General features: G+C 42.6%; 1 protein-coding gene across 1 annotated transcript in view; it reads left to right on the forward strand.

Annotated features, from left to right (window-relative positions):
- cdc42bpb (CDC42 binding protein kinase beta (DMPK-like)) overlaps positions 1-20,336 on the forward strand; it is a 194,285-nt gene that overhangs the window by 113,866 nt on the left and 60,083 nt on the right. Inside the window, exons 6-13 of the mRNA XM_078406009.1 lie at positions 3,461-3,554; positions 5,916-6,116; positions 6,535-6,783; positions 9,583-9,662; positions 12,275-12,441; positions 12,769-12,888; positions 16,434-16,567; positions 18,943-19,185. Coding sequence (XP_078262135.1) covers positions 3,461-3,554; positions 5,916-6,116; positions 6,535-6,783; positions 9,583-9,662; positions 12,275-12,441; positions 12,769-12,888; positions 16,434-16,567; positions 18,943-19,185 — 1,288 coding nt within the window. The remainder of the gene's footprint in view (positions 1-3,460; positions 3,555-5,915; positions 6,117-6,534; positions 6,784-9,582; positions 9,663-12,274; positions 12,442-12,768; positions 12,889-16,433; positions 16,568-18,942; positions 19,186-20,336) is intronic.

Raw genomic sequence — 20,336 nt, forward strand, 5'->3', positions numbered from 1 at the left:
AAACATAGATTTAAGCCTGTACCTTGAGCAATATTTCTTTTTGTTTTCTATGCAAATGTGTAATGAATATCTCTCACTAGAGCACAATAATTGAAGTAGTTGAATATAAGGATAATGTGGAAACTTGATATGTTTATGGCTCTGTGGTTGAACCACGGATTTACGGATTATGATTGCCAACGGGTTCCAGGAAATTTCTTGTCCAGGTATTGCACACTGTTGCTTAACAAATTGTCTGTACGGAGTTTGTACGTTCTCCCCGTGTCCTACGTGGGTTTTCTCCGAGATCTTCGGTTTCATCCCACACTCCAAAGACGTACAGGTATGTAGGTTAATTGGCTTGGTAAAATGTAAAAATTATCCCTAGTGGGTATAGGATAGTTTTAATGCGCGGGAATCGCTGGTCGGCGCAGACCCGGTGGGCCGAAAGGGCCTGTTTCCACGATGTATCTCTAAACTAAACTAAACTAAACTAACCAGTCAAATGTTAGATGAAAGAATATAAAAACTTGTAAAAATTGAAACATTTTAGATACACTGAAAGGAATATAAGGTCATAAGCGATAGGAGCAGGTTTAGGCTATTCGGCCCATCAGGTCTACGCCATTCAATCATGGCTGATCTATCTCTCCTTCCTAACCCCATTCTCCTGGCTTCTCCTCATAACCCCCGACACCAATAGACCCATGACATGGCCTGGATTCAGTGGGCTGAAGGGCCTGTTTCCATGCTGTACCTTTCAATCAAAAACTAAAGATTGATGAATGTCTGGAAATTCTACTCCAGAAGGCTGCGGAGGCCAAGATACTGAATATATTTAAGTGGGAAGTAAATAGATTTCTGGACACAAAATGCATCAAGGGGTTTTGTTTAGTTTAGAGATACTGCCCTCTGATTTTAGCCCATCTTTTAGTGCAAATGTCAGGAGGGGAATAATATATGGTATTTTAAAGTTGTGGTAGCCACCGGGTGTACTATGTTAGCGACCCACTCCCACTTCCACACCCCCGGGTTCAAGCCGTTCAGGTAATGGAAATTTAACCGCACAGAATGCACAAAACAGAAAATCAGATCAGAATCAACTTATTGGCCGAGTGTGTATGTATGTGGACATACCCAAGGAACATGACCCAAACATTTGCTCTTTCAGACTTTATGTGGGAAATGAAGTGGGAAACTTGTAATGAAACATAGAAAATAGGTGTAGGAGGCGGCCATTCGGCCCTTTCAGCCAGCACCACCATTCAATATGATCATGGCTAATCATCTAAAATCAGTACCCTGTTCCTGCATTCTCCCCATATCCCTTGATTCAGTTAGCCCTAAGAGCTAAATCTAACTCTTGAAAACATCCAGTGAATTGGCCTTCTGTGGCAGAGAATTCCACAGATTCACAACTCTCTGGGTGAAAAAGTTTTCCCTCATCTCAGTCCTAAATGGCCAATCCCTTATTCTTAAAGTGTAACGCCCTGGTTCTGGACTCCCTCAACATCGGGAACATGTTTCCTGCAATGAATGTGCAAAAGATACATCCTCTGGTCACAGAAACTTGCAGATCGGCCAGTGTAATTGGAATGCAACCACCCCCCCCCCCCCCCCCCCCCCCCCCGCCTATAATGTGGGGGTCGCTTGTCTACCTTTTTGAAAAGTTGGTTATTCAAAGGTGATTTGTATGAGAGCAAGAGAATGTCCGTCACGGTGGCGCAACGGTAGAGTTGCTGCCTTACAGCGAAAGCAGCGCCGGAGACACGGGTTCCATCCCGACTACGGGTGCTGTCTGTACAGAGTTTGTACGTTCTCCCTGTGACCTGTGTGGGCTTTCTCCGAGACCCCACACTCCAAAGACGTACAGGTTAATTGGTTTGGTAAATGTAAAAAAAGTGTCCCTCGTGGGTATAGTGTGCGGGGATCGCTGGTCGGCGCGGACCCGGTTGGCCGAAAGGGCCGGTTTCTGCGCTGTATCTCTAAACTAGACTAAATGCTGATCATTACTTACATCCTTTTCTCCTGAGATCGTTACACTCTTTTCTCCTGAGTTATTTGTACGTTGTTTCAAAATACCCTATTAGGTTCAGTGATAGTCCATTGCACAAGATATTTTACTGATTTGTGTAAAAGTCAGAAATAATGCATTCTTTAAATCACAGATCAAAAGTGGTATTCAAAAGACTTGACTAATCGTTGACTGTCTTTGCATCAATAGTATAGTAGTAAAAAAAAGTTAAGGATCAACAACTTATTTGACCTGTGTATTACTAATTAAATATGCCAAACTAATGAAAATAGCTCAAGGAACAGCAGCCACTACACATCAAATTAATTCATTACATATGAAGAGCAATGAGCTATATAGAAGAATTGATAATGCTCAACAAATGTTTTAATTTAAGCCATCTTCCAGTCTATATGATTTCTAGCTGTAGGCATACATTACCTCACGCTGCCTCGGCAAGGCCAGCAGCATAATCAAGGAGCAGTCACACCCTGGCCACTCCCTCTTCTCTCCTCTCCCATCAGGCAAAAGATATAGATATGTGAAAACACACACCTCCAGATTCAGGGACAGTTTCTTCCCAGCTGTTATCAGGCAATTGAACTATCCTACCGCAACCTGAGAGTAGTCCTGAACTACCCACCTATCTCATCGGGGACCCTTGGATTATCTTTGATCGGACTTTACTGGCTTTACCGTGTGCTAAACGTTATTCCCTTATCATGTATCTGTTGGATGGCTCGATTGTAATCATGTAATGTCTTTCTGCTGACTGGTTAGCACGCAACAAAAGCTTTTCACTGTACCTCACGTGACAATAAACTAAATTGAGCTGACAAACAAAACTGATTATTGCAAGGTATTAAGTTTTAATTTTGGCCTGGATTGCATCACAATGCTTTCCATCATGATCAGGTTAAACTCGAGGAAGAAATGCCCAGAGCAGAAGACGAGGAAAGTCACTTCCTTTAATTCAACTTTCTTTGACAGGCAAGAGACTATTCTCTCTACCCTCTCAAGCAGAATGAGAAAGAAATACTGAATAATGGACCTCAATGATTCCAGGCATCCCGGTGTTATGGTACTTTGGGTAACAGAAACCTGCCTGGCAGAATTTAAAAATTACTTCCCAAACATTTGAGATACAGAATAAAATTCACTCTCATGGAATTTTTGTGGAAGAGGTGAAATAAAGAAATGCATTTTTATTCATCTTTCTCGAGACATGGGCAGATGACATGGCTTCATGTTATAGAAAATTGTGACATGGACCATTTTCTGTAACGCGGGAGTGGTGGGTAATGCAGCATTCTCCTTTGTTGTCAGCTACATCTTTTACTTGTACTGTGTTCTCATGAGTCCCAATGACAATGCTTTTTTAATTGATATTTTAGGTTAAAAATATTTGTGCTATGAGTTTCCTTATCTCCAAAGGACCATTTGGTTAACAGCTGCATTTTTGTCTAGGGATATAAAGCCTGATAACATTTTGTTGGACATGAATGGACATATACGTCTTGCTGACTTTGGATCCTGCCTGAAGTTGATGAATGATGGCACTGTGAGTACTGTTTATTGCAGAATACTACAATCGCAATGTTTAAGAAACATTCAGACAGGTACATGGATAGGACATGTTTAGAGGGATACGGGCAAGTGGGAATAGTGCAGATGGGACATGTTGACCGAAGTTGGCAAGTTGGGCTGAAGGGCCTGTTTCCACGCTGTAAGACTCTATGCCTCAAAAATATTCTAGATTTGTATTAGAACTGCTGCTTAAGAATTGTATTCATAGTCTACATTAATGATATTCAGCAAATAGGTGTTTATGTACAAACCATGCAATATTTTGCAACGCCTCGTGTTCTGAAGCAAGAGTTCTTAAAGAAAATAAATTGTACAATTCTGGTAAATTCCCAGTATTTTTAACATCCTTTTTTGTAATCTTATCGTGTTTATTTCTTGTGGTCTCCAATTAGAAGTTCAAAGTTTAACAATTTGTTCCATTTTGCTGTAAACAAGTCGCCCTACTGCTGGTGCCTGCCAAGCAGCAGAATTAAGAAGCTGCCAAAATCTTATTTAGTTCAATTTTTTTTTAAATGTGATTGAGATTTTGATAAGCATGGAATGAAGAGAAAGAATGTGAATGATTTTGTCACAATATCTTAACTTTAAAATGAGCCTAAATGATGGCTCGGAGGATTGGAGCACTATGTTAGCATAGGCTGCTTAACAGATACACAAGTGGCTTGGAAAATGAAGGAATTTTTGTTGGCAGCCTGCAATTGGCATCACATCACAAAGATCAGTGCTTGGGCATTGGCTATTTGCCATCTACATCAGAGGTATATAAGGATCATGGTTTATCAAAACTTGCTGCAGGTTCACGACGAAGAGGTGAATTAAGTTCTGAGGACACAAAAAGGTGGAAAGGGGAGTTTAAGTAAAAAACAAAAAGCTGGAAATGCTCAGCGGATCAGCGGATTGTCGATGGCAAAACAATGTGTTGAGTCGATGACCTTTTATCGACATGTTCTGATGACTGGTCAGTCACCTGAAATGAAAACGCAGGTGTAGTCTGATCTGTTGAATACTTCCAGCTTTTTCTGGGTTTTTTAATATTTCGGATTTCTAGCATCCACACTGTTTTGCTTTTAAGTGAATGGACAGGTATGTTACAGATGTAATATAATGTGGAGAAAAGTGAAGTTACCTGTTTTGGAAGAAAATGTAAAAAGCAGAAATATTTTATAAAGTGAGGCCGGGAAATATGGTGTTGATGACTTTGATGACTTTATATCCACATTGATGACTTTATATCCAAATGGTTGAGAAGCTTGTGGTGAATAAAACATTCTGCAATTTTACAAGGCCAATGTGAATGTAGACCAGGAACTCATTATCCAAGGAAGAATATATTTGACTTTGATATAACACAAAAAAGATTCATTGGACTAATTACTGTGATAAACATTATTCTATAAAGAGAGTTGAGATATCAAGATTAGAGTTTAGAAAGCTGGGAGTTGATCTTGCATCCTGCAGAATTCTTATGTAGCTTAACACTGGCAGCACAGTAGCACAGTGGTAGAGTTGCTGCCTTACAGCGCCAGAGACCCAGATTCGATCCTGATTATGGGTGCTGTCTGCACGGAGTTTGTACGTTCTCCCCGTGACCTGTGTGGGTTTTCTCTGGGTGCTCTGGCTTCCTTCCACACTCCAAAGATGTACAGGTTTGTAGGCTAATTGGCTTGGTATAATTGTAAATTGTCCCTTGTGTGTGTAGGGTAGTCAGTAGACAATAGGTGCAGGAGTAGGCCATTCAGCCCTTCGAGGAAATGCAACGTAGTGTTAGTGTGCTGGGTTCGCTGGTCGGTGCAGACTCAGTCGGTGGGCTGAAGATCCTGTTTCCGCACTCTATCTCTAAACTAAACTAAACGGTAGAGGAGGAGAATCTTTCTCCAGATATGGTGTCAGAAACGAGAGATCTTCTCAAAGTAAAGTCGCTCAGTTAGGATTAAGATAAGTGAACATTTCTTCAAGAAAGGGTTGTAAATCTTTAGAATTTTGAACTTTGAGGATTGCTGACGCCCACTTTATTATACACATTCACAACAGAATTCATAATGTGTTTGAATTCTAAAACATTGAAGGGTAAGGGAATAATGTGGAAAAGTAGGTGAACTTAATGATCAGCCGTGATCATATTAACTTCAGAGCAGGCTGGAAATGCTAAATAGCAAGATCCTCTTACTTATGTTCTTATTTCAGTAAGCATGCAAACAACTTGGCAATTGCAGTTACAATTTAAGGCCATTATTTTATATTGCACTTTTTATTTTTATTGCATGTATTGTTTATCAGAGTAAAGCAAGCACAAACTATGCCAGTTTTAATCTGCTACCACGATTCTTCTGCTCAGGTACAATCTTCGGTAGCAGTTGGTACTCCTGACTACATCTCTCCAGAAATCTTGCAAGCAATGGAGGATGGAATGGGGAAGTACGGACCAGAATGTGATTGGTGGTCTCTTGGCGTGTGTATGTATGAAATGCTGGTCGGAGAAACGCCATTTTACGCGGAGTCATTGGTGGAAACGTATGGGAAAATTATGAATCATCAAGTAAGTGCTCCATTTTTCTTAAGTTGACATTTTAAACCACTTGTGTAATGATTAAACAAAATGTAATCAATAACATCAGTTCACCTCTGCTGAAGAAGAGGTATTGCAACAGATTATGACTACCTGTGTTGTACCATGTGTCTTTAAATTTTGGCAAACCTCTATTTATTTCTGCTAGTGTAACATTTGGGACTGCTAATGCAACCTATGTGGACAATCACATATGATTACTTTCATGATAATAATGAAGCTAAAAGATTATAATTTTGGAAAAAGTGCTACATTTTGTATATGTTAATTTCAGGATATCTTTTTTTAAATAAATTGAACCCATTCTGTACTTTGCACAGAAATCGCATCATTGTTCTGCGTGCATGTTCCACCTTCAGAAGCATTCAAACTCAATTTTGTTTGACAGGAACGATTCCAGTTTCCGTCACATAGCACCGATGTATCCGATGAAGCCAAGGATTTGATACAGCGATTGATCTGCAGTAGAGAACATCGCATTGGAAAAAATGGAATGGAAGATTTCAAAACACATTTATTTTTCAAAGGGATCGATTGGGACAATATTAGAAACATTGAAGCACCTTATATTCCTGAAGTCAGCAGTCCAACAGACACTTCAAACTTTGATGTTGATGATGATATTCTCAAAAATCCAGTTAGTATTTCAGTTTTTTGTGGAATACCATGTTTAACTTTGGACATATAACAGCCACTGACAGGATTTGTGTGCAGATAAGGTTTACATGTAGTTTTTACTGGCACTTGTTATTTTGTGCAATTCCCATGTTTAGCCTGGATTATAATAGACAATAGGTGCAGGAGGAGGCCATTTGGCCCTTCGAGCCAGCACCGCCATTCACCGTGATCATGGCTGATCATCCACAATCAGTACCCCATTCCTGCCTTCTCCCCATATCCCTTGACTCCTATCATTAAGAGCTCTATCTAACTCTCTCTTGAAAGCATCCAGGGAATTGGCCTCCACTGCCTTCTGAGGCAGAGAGTTCCACAGCTTCACAACTCTCTGAGTGAAAAAGTTTTTCCTCATCTCTGTTCTAAATGGCCTACCCCTTATTCTTAAACTGTGGCCCCTGGTTCGGGACTCCCCCAACATCGGGAACATGTTTCCTGCCTCTAGCGTGTCCTTAATAATCTTATATGTTTCAATAAGATCCCCTCTGAGTATACAAACTCAGTCGCTCCAGTCTTTCAACATACGACAGTCCCGCCATTCTGGGAATTAACCTCGTGAACCTACGCTGCACACCCTCAATAGTAAGAAAGTCCTTCCTCAAATTTGGAGACCAAGACTGCATTGACATTTCTGACTAATGAAAGATTAGGACTTGCAGGAAACAATCAAAATGAGTTGAACCAGAGGATAGGGATTTTCTGAAGCCAGGGACCAGGCTTCACTCACTGGTCGTGTGGTAATGTGATGATCGGCCTCAGTCCCCTGATCAAACCCCAAGAAAATAGAAGTTACCTGAAGATTCTCAGAATCAAGACTTTGTTGCTTCTTCAATAGTACAGATGTCAGAGGTTACGGGGAGAACAGTCAACAGTCAACAGTCAACAGAGCTTTATTTGTCATTCGGTACCAAGGTACCGAACGAAACTACATAGCAGTCACCCCAAAAAAAAAAAAAAGAACACAAGACACATGACCCCAACACAAACGTCCATCACAGTGACTCCAAACACCCCCTCACTGTGATGGAGGCAAAAAAACTTCCACTCTCTTCCCCACGCCCACGGACAGACAGCTCGTCCCCGCAAGGGGATGGAAGTCCCCGCGGCCGTGCCGCACCGGGCGCTGAAACGTCTCGCGGCCGAGCCGGGCGATGGAAGGCCCCGTGGCCGAGCTGTACCGGGTGCTTAAAAGTCCCGCGGCCGAGCCTCGCCGGGCGATGTTAGGTCCCGCGGCCAAGCCGCACCGGGCGATGTTAAGTTCAGCGGCCGAGCCGCACCGGGCGATGTTAAGTCCAGCGGCCGAGCCGCACCGGGCACTGTTAAGTCCCGCGGCCGAGCCGCACCAGCGATGAAAAGTCCCGCGGCCGAGCCGCGCCGGGCGATGTTAGGCCCCGCGGCCGAGCTGCACCGGGCACTGTTAAGTCCAGCAGCCGAGCCGCACCGGGCGATGTTAGGTCCCGCGGCCGAGCCGCACCGGGCGATGGAAGGCCCCGCGGCCAAGCCGCACCGGGCACTGTTAAGTCCAGCGGCCGGGCCGCACCGGGCGATGTTAGGTCCCGCAGCCGAGCCGCACCGGGCGATGGAAGGCCCCGCGGCCAAGCCGCACCGGGCACTGTTAAGTCCAGCGGCCGGGCCGCACCGGGCGATGTTAGGCCCCGCGGCCGAGCCGCACCGGGCGATGGAAGGCCCTGCGGCCGAGCTGCACCCCGCGCCGTGAGGGAGACCTAAAAGAGAAAGGTTTCCCCCACCCCTCCACCCACACGACCACCCCCCCCCCCCACCCACACCACCACCCACCCACACATACACAGCCGATTAGCCTGCCAATAGTCAATAGTCAAGTTTATTTGTCACATACACATACACAACAATAAGAGCAATAAAAATAAGCAATAACTCACACAATCATAAACCAACACAAAACAAAAAGAAACAAAAAGAAACATCCATCACAGTGAGTCTCCTCCAGTCACCTCCTCACTGTGATGGAAGGCCAGAATGTCTTTTCTCTTCCCCTGCCGTCTTCTCCCGCGGTCAGGCTGTTGAAGTTGCCACGTTCCAGGCCGCGCCGGCCGACCCAAGCCCTGCGATCCGGGGCGGTGTGAAGACGTTGCTGCTGTCGCTGCATGTCGGGTGCACCTGTGCATCTTTGCAGTGTCCATGGGGAGAATGTGCCAACTACGTCTAGACAGCACCCTTAGTCAGGATCGAACCGGGGTCTCCGACCCTGCAAGGCAGCAACTCTACCGCTGCTCCACTGTGCCGCTGTGTAGCCCTGTGTAGAGGGCTTTAGCTAGCATCTGTTTATTAATAATAAATAATAATCTGTTTTCTAATAATATGCGTTGATATTGCTTTCTCTGTTTAATAGGCCTGAAAGGATGAATGGGTCTGTTCTTCAGCAATAATCCTATTATCCTTGTAGGCTTTATGAAGAAAAACTCTATTCTTTATTTTTGTCTCCACATGATTAATTTTGCAGTCTTATAACTGGAGTGTGAAATAAAATATAAAATGGTGGAAGCATTAAGCAGCACAGGCAGCATCTTCAAGAGAGGATAACACTGATAAAAAATATCAAGCTCTTTTCTGCTCTTTTCTGATGCATGATGTAAAATGTTAACCCGGGTTCTCTCTCCACTTAGAGACTGACCAGCATGTGGTATTTTGCTTTTGTACAACATTTAGAATTTGAGATTAAATTAGCATTCTGATAATTTGTTTGATTAAAAGTAGTGATAAATGCTTTCTGTTGTCCTAGGAGCTGGTGCCTCCAGCCACTCACACTGCTTTTTCTGGACTGCACCTGCCTTTTGTAGGCTTCACCTTTACCACCAGCAGGTAGAACCTTTCTATAATGATTGTATATGTTGTTCACTTGTGCATTAATGACCAATCCACTGTTATACATTGGATGGTACAGGGTCACCACCGATTTCCCAGCACCCTTGGTTCCAGAGCCTTTCTGGATGATCTGAGAGGAGTCCAACGCTACCGGACTGGTCCACCGGGGAGTTGACATACCGGCCCGCACAGTCGGCCTCAGAAATCAGCTGTGGGAGCGGATCTGGCGTCCCTGGCTGGGCTGCAGTTCCAGGGCCCTGGCTGCTGGGGGCAACTTCAACCTGCTGGCCGGCCGTGGAAGTCAGCTATGGGAACGGATCTGCCGTCCCTGGCCAGGCTGGAGTTCCAGGGCCCTGGCCGCAGGGGGCAACTTCAACCTGCTGGCTGGCCGTGGAAGTCAGCTATGGGAACGGATCTGCCGTCCCTGGCCAGGCTGGAGTTCCAGAGCCCTGGCCGCAGGGGGCAACTTCAACCTGCTGGCTGGCCGGCCGTGGAAGTCAGCTATGGGAATGGATCTACCGTCCCTGGCCAGGCTGGAGTTCAAGGGCCCTGGCCGCTGGGGGCAACTTCAACCTGCTGGCCGGCCGTGGAAGTCAGCTATGGGAATGGATCTGCCGTCCCTGGCCAGGCTGGAGTTCCAGGGCCCTGGCCGCTGGGAGCAAATTTGCCTGCAGAAGTCCCGACGAAGTCGAGATCGGCCGCCTCATCTGGCCTGGGCGCCACATTTTCGGGGGCACCTCCGGGTGGGGGGGGGAGGTTGTTCAAGTGTGCTCTCCTGATTTTGTCTGTATTAAAGGAGGTGCCGGACCAACAGTTGCTGGAAAATTGGTGGTGGTCCTGTACTATGTTCAGTGATGTAAAAGTACTCTGCTTTTAACAAAGTATTTACATGATCTACACATTATTTAACCTTAATTTATACTGTGTAATCCATTAGAAGATTTAAGGCGGCATGCTATTTTTTTATTAGCATGGCTTGTTTATTATGTTAAGTGGGGATAAAATATTTTGTTGCTTTATCTACAATTTTGAATGGAGATGGTTTTACCGTGCTTAGAATTCAAAGAGAGCCAAACTCAAAAGGAGTGTCTCACCCATGTGCCTCTACTTGATATGTGAGATTGCTTGACATAGGTGGTGTGAACTGAAGAATAAACAGGCCCCACACATGGCCCTTTTGGTTTGCTTTGCCTTTCCATGAAACCACCTCTCATTCTTCTAAGCTTAATAAGCAGAGGCCCAGCTACTCATCGTACATCAGTCCTAGTTCCAGGAATCAAAATTCCATGAGCTCTGCGAATTACTTGCTGTACGGTACTTCTTGCTGGCCCTTTGCTTGGTGCACTTGGACACCCAGTTTCTTTGTATGACAACAGTGTAATCTCACTCTATTTACTTTTTTAGTCCTCCTTCTAAAGTGGGTAGTTTCACATTTCTCCATGTTAAACTCCAGCTGTCAACTTCTTGCCATTCACTTAACCCATCTGTCTCTTTGTGATTTTTGAATGATTTACAACGGTCTGAACAACAACGTCTTTTCTCATCTCATTTATAACACTGACTAACCTTTTTTGGAGTCTTTGCCCCCACGCTCCATTACTGGACTTCTCAACTAGAGGAAGATTATTCTTCGCCTCAGCTTTGTCAATCAGTCAGTCCTTCTCGTATCATGTTTCAATGAGCACTCTGTGTTTTCTAAACATTAGTTTCATATTCATAGGCAAACTTTACTCAAGCTATACTCGTAGGACCAATGTCTCATCTCAGAAACCAATCTTCAGCACTGCCTTCAAAGCAAATAAATCCTTGGGTATGAAGACCAAAACTTGAGTTTTGAGGGAAAGAAAGGCACAAAGGTGCTGGAATAACTCAGTGGATGGGGCAGCATCTCTGGATAGATGGTGTTTTGACACAGGACCCTTCAGACTGAAAACTTCCTCCTATTGCAATCCAATCTCTTTGCAATAATGGCTGACATACCATCAGCCTTCCTAAATACTTGTGCCTGCAGGTTAATTTATTCAGCAGTTTTTATTCCTCTTGCCAAAACGAATAATCACCAAAATCACGTTTTACTCCATTATACCCCAACAGCCGCCACCTTTTTTGCTCACTGTCTTTATTCTGTTCTGGTTCTTCAAGTGAAAGTTCCCATGCTGTCGCTATAAAGAATGTGACCCAGTCTGTATATGTCCCTCAAAACAATCTTGCAATAACAGATTATCTGGTCAATTCATTCCATTTATGGGATTGGGTATGAATAACAATGACGACATTTAAAAGCCAGGTTTGATTTGCAATGTAGGGTAGACTGTGGGCAATGTGGGGTAGACTGACTCCCTCCCCCTCTCCCCAATCTTTGCACATCCCCAATCCTTTCCACTCGTCACTTTAATTTCATGTTTCTTGTATCTTGTTGCGCTTTATGACTGTTGGCAGACCAATTTCCCTCCTGGGATAAATAAAGTTCTGTCGTATCTTCTGTGGTGTAAAAACAAAAGCATTGTGAATGTGCAAGGTATATCTCTCTGACAGCCTCCAATGAACAGTGAATTAATCTGCAATTGGCTGGTTCTTAGAAAAGTGAGTAATGGGATTTGCTGTTTCAGTCCTTTGTCCGATAGAACTTCTTTGAAAACAGGCATGCAATCAGAATCGATTGACAGAGATGCAGATGTACGAATAGACTTGGAAAACAGTTTACAAATTGAGGCTTACGAGAGGCGAGTCCACAGGCTTGAACAAGAAAAACTGGAACTCACTAGGAAACTGCAAGGTAACTTTGACATGTAAATTATTATAAAAAACATAAAACCTCACAACAGACTGTTCAGCATCTATTATGAGAAATATTTTGGGTCTGCATGCGTTGTTAGAATAGAAATTTAACAAGCTTCAAATAGAAAACTGAAAGATTAGGTTTCAGTTTGAAAGAATATTTTTTTTCAATGGAGAATTAATGTTTATTTACAGCATTTTACATTTAATGATTTCCTGCATTTGTAATATTTTTCTTAAACTTCAAAATTAGATTGCTGCTGATTTGTTGTGTTCATCCCGTTTAATTGCTGATTAAATTTCATATTCTTGAACTCTGTTTTAGAATCTGCCCAAGCGGCCCAGTCACTTCATAGTTCAACACGTGGAATGGGAACTATCAGCAGAGATAAAGAAATTAAGAAGTTAAATGAGGAGATGGAAAAACTGAGAAAACAGTTAGCAGGTATATTTTTGTGCACTGATACTTTGCATGCTGAAATTTATACTATAGCTCTTGGTAGATTTGTGCAGGAACTGCAGATGCTGGTTTACATTGAAGATAGACACAAAATGCTGGAGTAACTCAGCGGGACAGGCAGCACCCCTGGAGAGAAGGAATGGGTGACGTTTTGGGCCGAGATCCTTCTTCAGATTCTTGGTAGATTTATTTGCTCCTGAATTCCTAAGTATGGTGATAGTGCACAACATATTAGATTGTTCACTTTAAAGCAATATATTCTGTATTATTTGCAGATCGTTTTGAAAATTGACACAAAGTGCTGGAGTAACTCAACGAGTCAGGCAGCATCTCTGAAGAAAGGGAATAGGTGACATTTCTGAATAGGTTAGGTGTCTGAAAAAGGGTTTCAACCCGAAACGTCACCCATTCCTTCTCTCCAGAGATGCTGCCTGACCTGCTGGGTTACTCCAGCATTTTGTGTCTATCTACAGTGTAAACCAGCATCTGCAGTTCTTTCCTGCACATTTTGAAAATTGTTTTGTCTTTGATCCTCAATATGGTTTTCGCCAAAGCCATTGAGTTGCCTTGTCCATGTTTCATTTCTCTTTAACTTTACCGAACCACACCGATAAATCTCACACATTGTCTTAATTGTTCCACAGCCTCTGTAAGGCACAGTGCACTGCTTATGACGTGGTGTAACCTTGCCTTTCATCTTAGGTGGCCAATTGTGCTTGGACATGCTCACTACATGACCTGATTCCAACAGCATGCCGAGCCGAGTACTCATATGCTGAGTACATCCAGCAATTTCTGTTTTTATTTCAGATTTACAGCACCAGCATTTTTTTTTATATCTTCATTTGCCTCATGCAGTTAATTTAAATATCCAATATGGTTGACGAATTTCATCCAGCATGTTGAAATTTCAGTTCAAGTCTGTTTAAAGAGCATTTAAATTCATTTCAGACATAAATGAAAGATGATCGCTTTTGAATTTGTTATGTACTAGAAATGAGAGAGATGCTGGTGCTCACCTATATTTTGTTGATATATATTTGCTTCTCATTCCATATTCACATATGTTGGTTACAGCTACATTTTTTAAATTCGGTCGCTCCTATTTTGAAAAACAAGTAAAATTTATACCATTACCTCAGAGAGTTATAGCCTATTAATCCCTGAAATTATAATATGTTTTATTTAGGAGCCAGAGACGTGTGTGCTTTTATTAAATAATCTGCAGAGAGAGAATCTAGCAATGTAGCCTCTCATCTTTTACTATGTGCACGTCTCAACTAATGATCATGACATGAAAAATGCTGGGATCTTTTTCAAGCCAGGTCTTATGCCAGCTTTGAAGATGCATAAAGTATTCCAAATATGTCTTGCTAATTTTAATAGGTTATTTTCACAGAAGCTTACTGTTTCTCAAGGATATATTTTACCAGCAAGTTGTACTATTGTGCATTTATTTAGTTAAGTTCTTTTGTTAAATTTGTCTTTCAAATGCGAATTGATTATTATTTTCTCTGTATTTTATGAATAATTGATAGATCAGGCTCTAGATGACATTAAACATGAAACACTGACAGGAAATACAAAATCTATGTACCAAAAGTGTTTAGGAAGTTGGGCATTGTTGTGGTATTGTCTGTTAACCTGTTTTAGGGATTCAGTGGGTCAACCATTAAAACATTTTCCTCAAATAATTCTAAGTTTTCCTGTTTTGCCCATCTATGATCAGCTGTACTGATTTTACATTAAAACATAGAATCAGTACAGCTATCAAAATGTAATGAGAGCCATATCCTGATTCCAATGCTTACCCATGCTGTATTACAGATATTTCAAACATGCTTTCCAATATGGCAAGTAACAATTATGGCAAGTGAGAATATACAGCCTTAGATTTTAAAATGAGTTGATGTATGCTTTGCAGCTCATTCTGTGGTCCTTGAAAAGGGTGTGAGTTGTGAAATGTAGAGCTGGAAACCATGCCCAGGTCAAGCTGGGCAAATGGAACTAGGGTATGAACATCTAGAGACAAAAAATAAAGGGGAGGGGGGCAAAGAAGCTGATCCAGTACAATAGATGGACGACTGATAGGTTCATAAGTGATCGGAGCAGAATTAGGTCATTCGGCCCATCAAGTCTACACCGCCATTCAATCATGGCTGATCTATCTCTCCCTCCTAACCCCATTCACCTGCTTTATCCCACTAACCCCTGACACTCGTACTAATCAAGAATCTAGCTATTGCCTTAAAAATATCCATTCACTTGCCCTCCAAAGGCTTTTGCGGCAATGAATTCCATAGATTCACCACCATCTGACTAAAGAAATTCCTCCTCATCTCCTTCCTAAAGGACATCCTTTAATTCTGAGGCCATAACCTCTGATTCTAGACTCTTCCACTAGTGGAAACATCCTCTCCACATCCACTCTATCCAGGCCTTTCACTATTCGGTAAACTTCAATGTGGTTCCCCCTCATCCTTCTAAACTCCAGCGAGTACAGGCCCAGTGCCATCAAACGCTTGTCATATGTTAACCCACTCATTCTTGGGATCATTCTCGTAAACATCCTCTGGACCCTCTCCAGAGCAAGCATATCCTTCTGATGGTTTGATGCAGACCATTTCAAGCTGTCAATGAAGGTTTCAGAGGGAAATCCCTCTGGATGTTTATGCATTTTGGAGATGGAGAAAACTGAGACATCTATTCAGTTTGAGCATGTTTCATGTTCATCTATGTTTCTTCCTCCTGCGATATTCACATCAAGGGAACAAACTTTATGCTTTCCTAAAAGAATTATTAAATATTATTTAGAGAAACAAGGAACTGCAGATACTGGTGTAACAAAGAAAGACAAAAAGTGCTGCAATAACTCAGGGGGGTCAAGCAAATATTATTTGACTTTTTGATAAGGTTATTCATAAACATAGACATAGAAAATATGTGCAGGAGGAGGCCATTTGGCCCTTCGAGCCAGCACCGCCATTCATTGTGATCATGGCTGATCATCTACAATCAGTAGATGACTAGACACAATCTGGTAAATGTAGTTTCAATAGTAACTTTCACAACGGTGTTTTGCGTGGGTTGATCATTTACCTAATAATATGGCTGATCAGAGGGGATCAAGTCAAATGAACTTGTTCCCCATTAGCGTACAGGTAATTTTGAGGGCTGGTTTTAGAACTAGTTTGGATTCTCACCTGGAAAGTGTGTGAATGCTCATTTTTTGCTATCAATTTATAATTATATGACAATAAAATGTGACAGAATTGGACCCCATTTACTCTTAAACTTTATATCTTGTAACAGCATCCTAAATGCTGTGTTGATAAATCTTAGCAAAAGAGCAGATTTATTTTCATAAGCTGCTTATTGCAATTAGAAAAAAACCCACTGTAATTGTCAATAAAACTGTGTTGGGTGATGATTACATTTACTTTTTAGTCTAGGCAGATTACTTTGAGTTCCAGCTTTATGGGTGTAGAACACAGTTCAAAATCATTGATCTTTCCATTATTTCTCTTTAGAATCCGACCGGTTAGAACACCAGCTTGCAAATGCAGTGTCTCTCCGTCAGGATTATGAGGAATCTACAAACAAAGTCAAAGCACTTGAAAAGCAGATTAAAGCACTTAAACAAGAAAAAGAAGAAAATCACAAGGTACCCACATTGAATTACTTTGGCCTTCGCCATAAAAAAGCCTGAATAGGTTCTTAGTAAAAGGCAGCAGGGTAATAACCTCAAGCGTGTTTAATTCATTCTTGAGATCTGGCATCATCTGCATCTGAAATAATTGATGCTGTTCCATTGTCTGAAGTGTTTGTTTTTTAGCTTCCTAATACATAAAGTAAACAATGCATAGCAAGAAACTGCAGATGCTGATTTACACCGAAGATGGATACAAAATGCTGGAGTAACTCAGCAGGACAGGCAGCATCTCAGGAGAGAAAGAATGGGTGATGTTTTGTCTCGACCCGAAAGGGGTCCTGTTACCCATTCCTTCTCTCCAGAGATGCTGCCTGTCCCGAGAGTTACTCCAGCTTTTTGTGTCTATCTTCAAAGTAAACAATGCAACTCTTTAAAATGTCATGCAAATATAAATAGCCTGAAATGGGTTGAGTTTTATGCAGCCGCTCAAACAGCATCTGATAAATGAAAAAGCAGGTTATCACATTTCATTTGTGCTGACAATAATGCTAAATTGTATGCTTCATGCTTAGATATTTGGTAAAACACACCTTAAATCGTGAGCACTTAGATCAAAAGTTATAGAAATATAGAAAATAGGTGCAGGAGTAGGCCATTCGGCCCTTCGAGCCAGCCTTCATGGCTGATCATCTAAAATCAGTACCCCGTTCCTGCTTTTTCCCCATATCCCTTGATCCACTGCCATCAGTGACTCCTCTTTCCTTCGTAGAAAGTCACCTTTTGATCAGAAAAGTTAATGGTGAGGTTTGAGAATAGAAGATATGCAATACTGGCAGTGTCACTCTGCACATCAGTGAGCAAATTGGGCCACGGATTTGAACCTATAGAATGATATTTGTTGTCAGCCCCAATATTTGTCCACAAAAGTCAAGTGATATTCCCTTTGCTGACACTGAACCATCAGCTTTAGCTCCAGAGGCTTCTCGCTCCCAGAATGGGAAGTCATCCAGTACATACTGCACTGCTCACAGTGAACAACTCTCCCAGGCAGGCAGCCAACAAGTAAAAAGCTTGCTTTTCAACTAACTCTCTAAACCTGCAGAGTATCAAACAAAAATTGAACAATATCCATGAAGGTCAGACTGAAACTGAAATTTCATATACATTAATAATGAAAATTGATTTTTGTTATTTTAAACAGGCATGTATTTTTATATCACTGTAGTCTTAATAATGGTTTAGTCTGCATGTAAAAACTCACTGGCAGCTTACACAACAAAATGAACATTTTCACTCTGTCCGCCTGGGCCTATCTGATCTCCCAGTTGCCAAACACCTCCCGTTCCCATACTGACCTTTCTGTCCTTGGCCTCCTCCACTGTCAAAATTAGGCCAAATGCAAATTGGAGAAAAACAGCACCTCATATTTAGCTTGGGTTGCTTACAACCCAACAGTTGGATTATTGACTTCTCTAACTTCAAGTAACTCTCTCTCCGTCCCTCCCCCACTCCAATCGTTGTCCTAGTTTCATTGTCGTCCTGGTGAGTTTCATTGTCTGTATAACTCATTAACACCAAGCACACGGCCAACAATGGCCGGTTTCCTTGATCACTGTTACTTTTTGCATATCTTTCATTCATTTGTTCTATATCGGGGCAGTCCAAGCTCCCGCGTCGGGGCGCGTCGGGGCGGTCCAAGCTCCCGCGTCGGGGCGGTCAAGCTCCCGCGTCGGGGCGGTGAAGCTCCCGCGTCGGGGCGGTCCAAGCTCCCGCGTCGGGGCGGTGAAGCTCCCGCGTCGGGGCGGTGAAGCTCCCGCGTCGGGGCGGTCCAAGCTTCCGCGTCGGGGCGGTCCAAGCTCCCGCGTCGGGGCGGTCCAAGCTCCCGCGTCGGGGCGGTCGGTCCAAGCTCCCGCGGCTTGGAGCTTCCAAAGTTGGTCTCTAACCAGGGACCTCGAGCTCCACGATGTTAAAGCCCGCAGGCTCCCGCGGTTGGAGCTCCGAGGTCAATTCCTGACAGGGATCGCCAGCTCCACAATGGTAAGTCCGCAGGCTCCCGCGGTTGGAGCTCCCGAAGTCGGTCCCCAGCAGAGGCCACAGTGCGGACAGAGATACGATAGGGAAAAAAATTGCATCTCCGTTGAGGTAAGAGATTAAAAAAGTTTCCCCCAACCCCCCCCCAACATAAAACAAACTAAAGAACACTAAATCATACATTTAACAAAAACAACAAAGAAGGAAGGGACAGGCAGACTGTTGATGAGGCACAATGACATTCTCCAGCACTGTCTGATGCAGTGGATACATCTTCAAACAGTTTGCACAATGTTGAGCGATGAGCATTCTTTCCAGTCCTGCCTATTGATCCAGATACTATATAACTTTCATAGCAACTTGTTGAAACCCTTGAAAGACAAAAAGCCCAAACCAAGGAATTGAAGGATGCACATCAGCAGAGAAAGCTTGCAATGCAAGAGTTCTCTGAACTGAACGAGAGGTTGGCAGACCTGCGCTCTCAGAAGCAGAGGTTGTCCCGCCAGCTCCGTGACAAGGAAGAGGAGTTAGAAATAGCCATGCAGAAGATCGACATGATGCGCCAGGATATCCGCAAGGCTGAAAGAACAAGAAAGGAGGTATGTAACTGCCAAACCACTAACCACGGCAATATCATCTTGGTCCACGTTAGAAACAAAATGGACCCAGCAAGCCAAGTACTCATTTCATAAATTAACTTTGCATTTACTAAAAACATTTTTTCAATTGTTTTTGAGTAAATAAAGCTTTTCTATTCATAGTTAAATCAGTTAATTGGTTGCAAAATAACCAGAAGGAGAATAGCAGATATATTAACTGCTGATATTTGTCATTGTAACATTGATGGAATTATAGAGCCATAAAGCACAGAAAAAAATATTTTTATTTCATAACCTTAAAAGTAGCTTATTCCCATCAGTTTTTGGCAGTGTGTATCTGTAAGTTTCTTCATCTTAAGCTGCCTATCTATTTTCGGTGCTAAATCAGTGCAGTAAAATCAAATGAAATGATTGTATTAGAAAAGTTTAAAAGGACAGAAGTATAGATATCCCCTCAGTTGTTTATTCAGTCTTCTCGTACATTTTTTATTGCAAGTTCCTTACCATGACTTATATTTGTCATGGCAATGTTGTATCTGTGTGTGATGCCATTTACTTTGTATTTTTCTCCCTTTTAATTCCATGTGCTAAATAAATCAATGCAACGGGATTTCTCTAATCTCTCCAACTGAGTAACCAATTAAAAGGCTTATCAGGCAAATTTGTGTAGTAAGGCATCTCGCTTCAAAATTTAAAACTGCAGCCTGATCAGGCATCCTTATCCAAGGCACCTTGACTCTCATCATTGTGCACTTGCAATGATTTACATTCAAATGGTTATTGGATACCTTGAGCTATCTGACTTGTTATAGAGTGATACAGTGTGGAAACAAGCCCTTCGGCCCAACTTGCCCACACCGACCAACATGTCCCATCTACACGGTGGCGCAGCGGTAGTTGCTGCCTTACAGCGCTTGCAGCGCCGGAGATCCGGGTTCCATCCCAACTACGGGTGCTGTCTGTACAGAGTCTGTACGTTCTCCCCATGACCTGTGTGGGTTTTCTCTGTGATCTTTGGTTTCATCCCACACTCCAAAGACGTACAGGTTTGTGGGTTAATTGGATTGGTGTATGTGTAAATTGTCCCTAGTAGTAGGATAGTGTTAATGTGTGGGGATCGCTGGTGGGCTCGGTGGACCGAAGGGCCTGTT

Source organism: Rhinoraja longicauda, chromosome 10 (genome assembly GCF_053455715.1).
Source record: "Rhinoraja longicauda isolate Sanriku21f chromosome 10, sRhiLon1.1, whole genome shotgun sequence".
Classification (NCBI taxonomy): domain Eukaryota; kingdom Metazoa; phylum Chordata; class Chondrichthyes; order Rajiformes; family Arhynchobatidae; genus Rhinoraja; species Rhinoraja longicauda.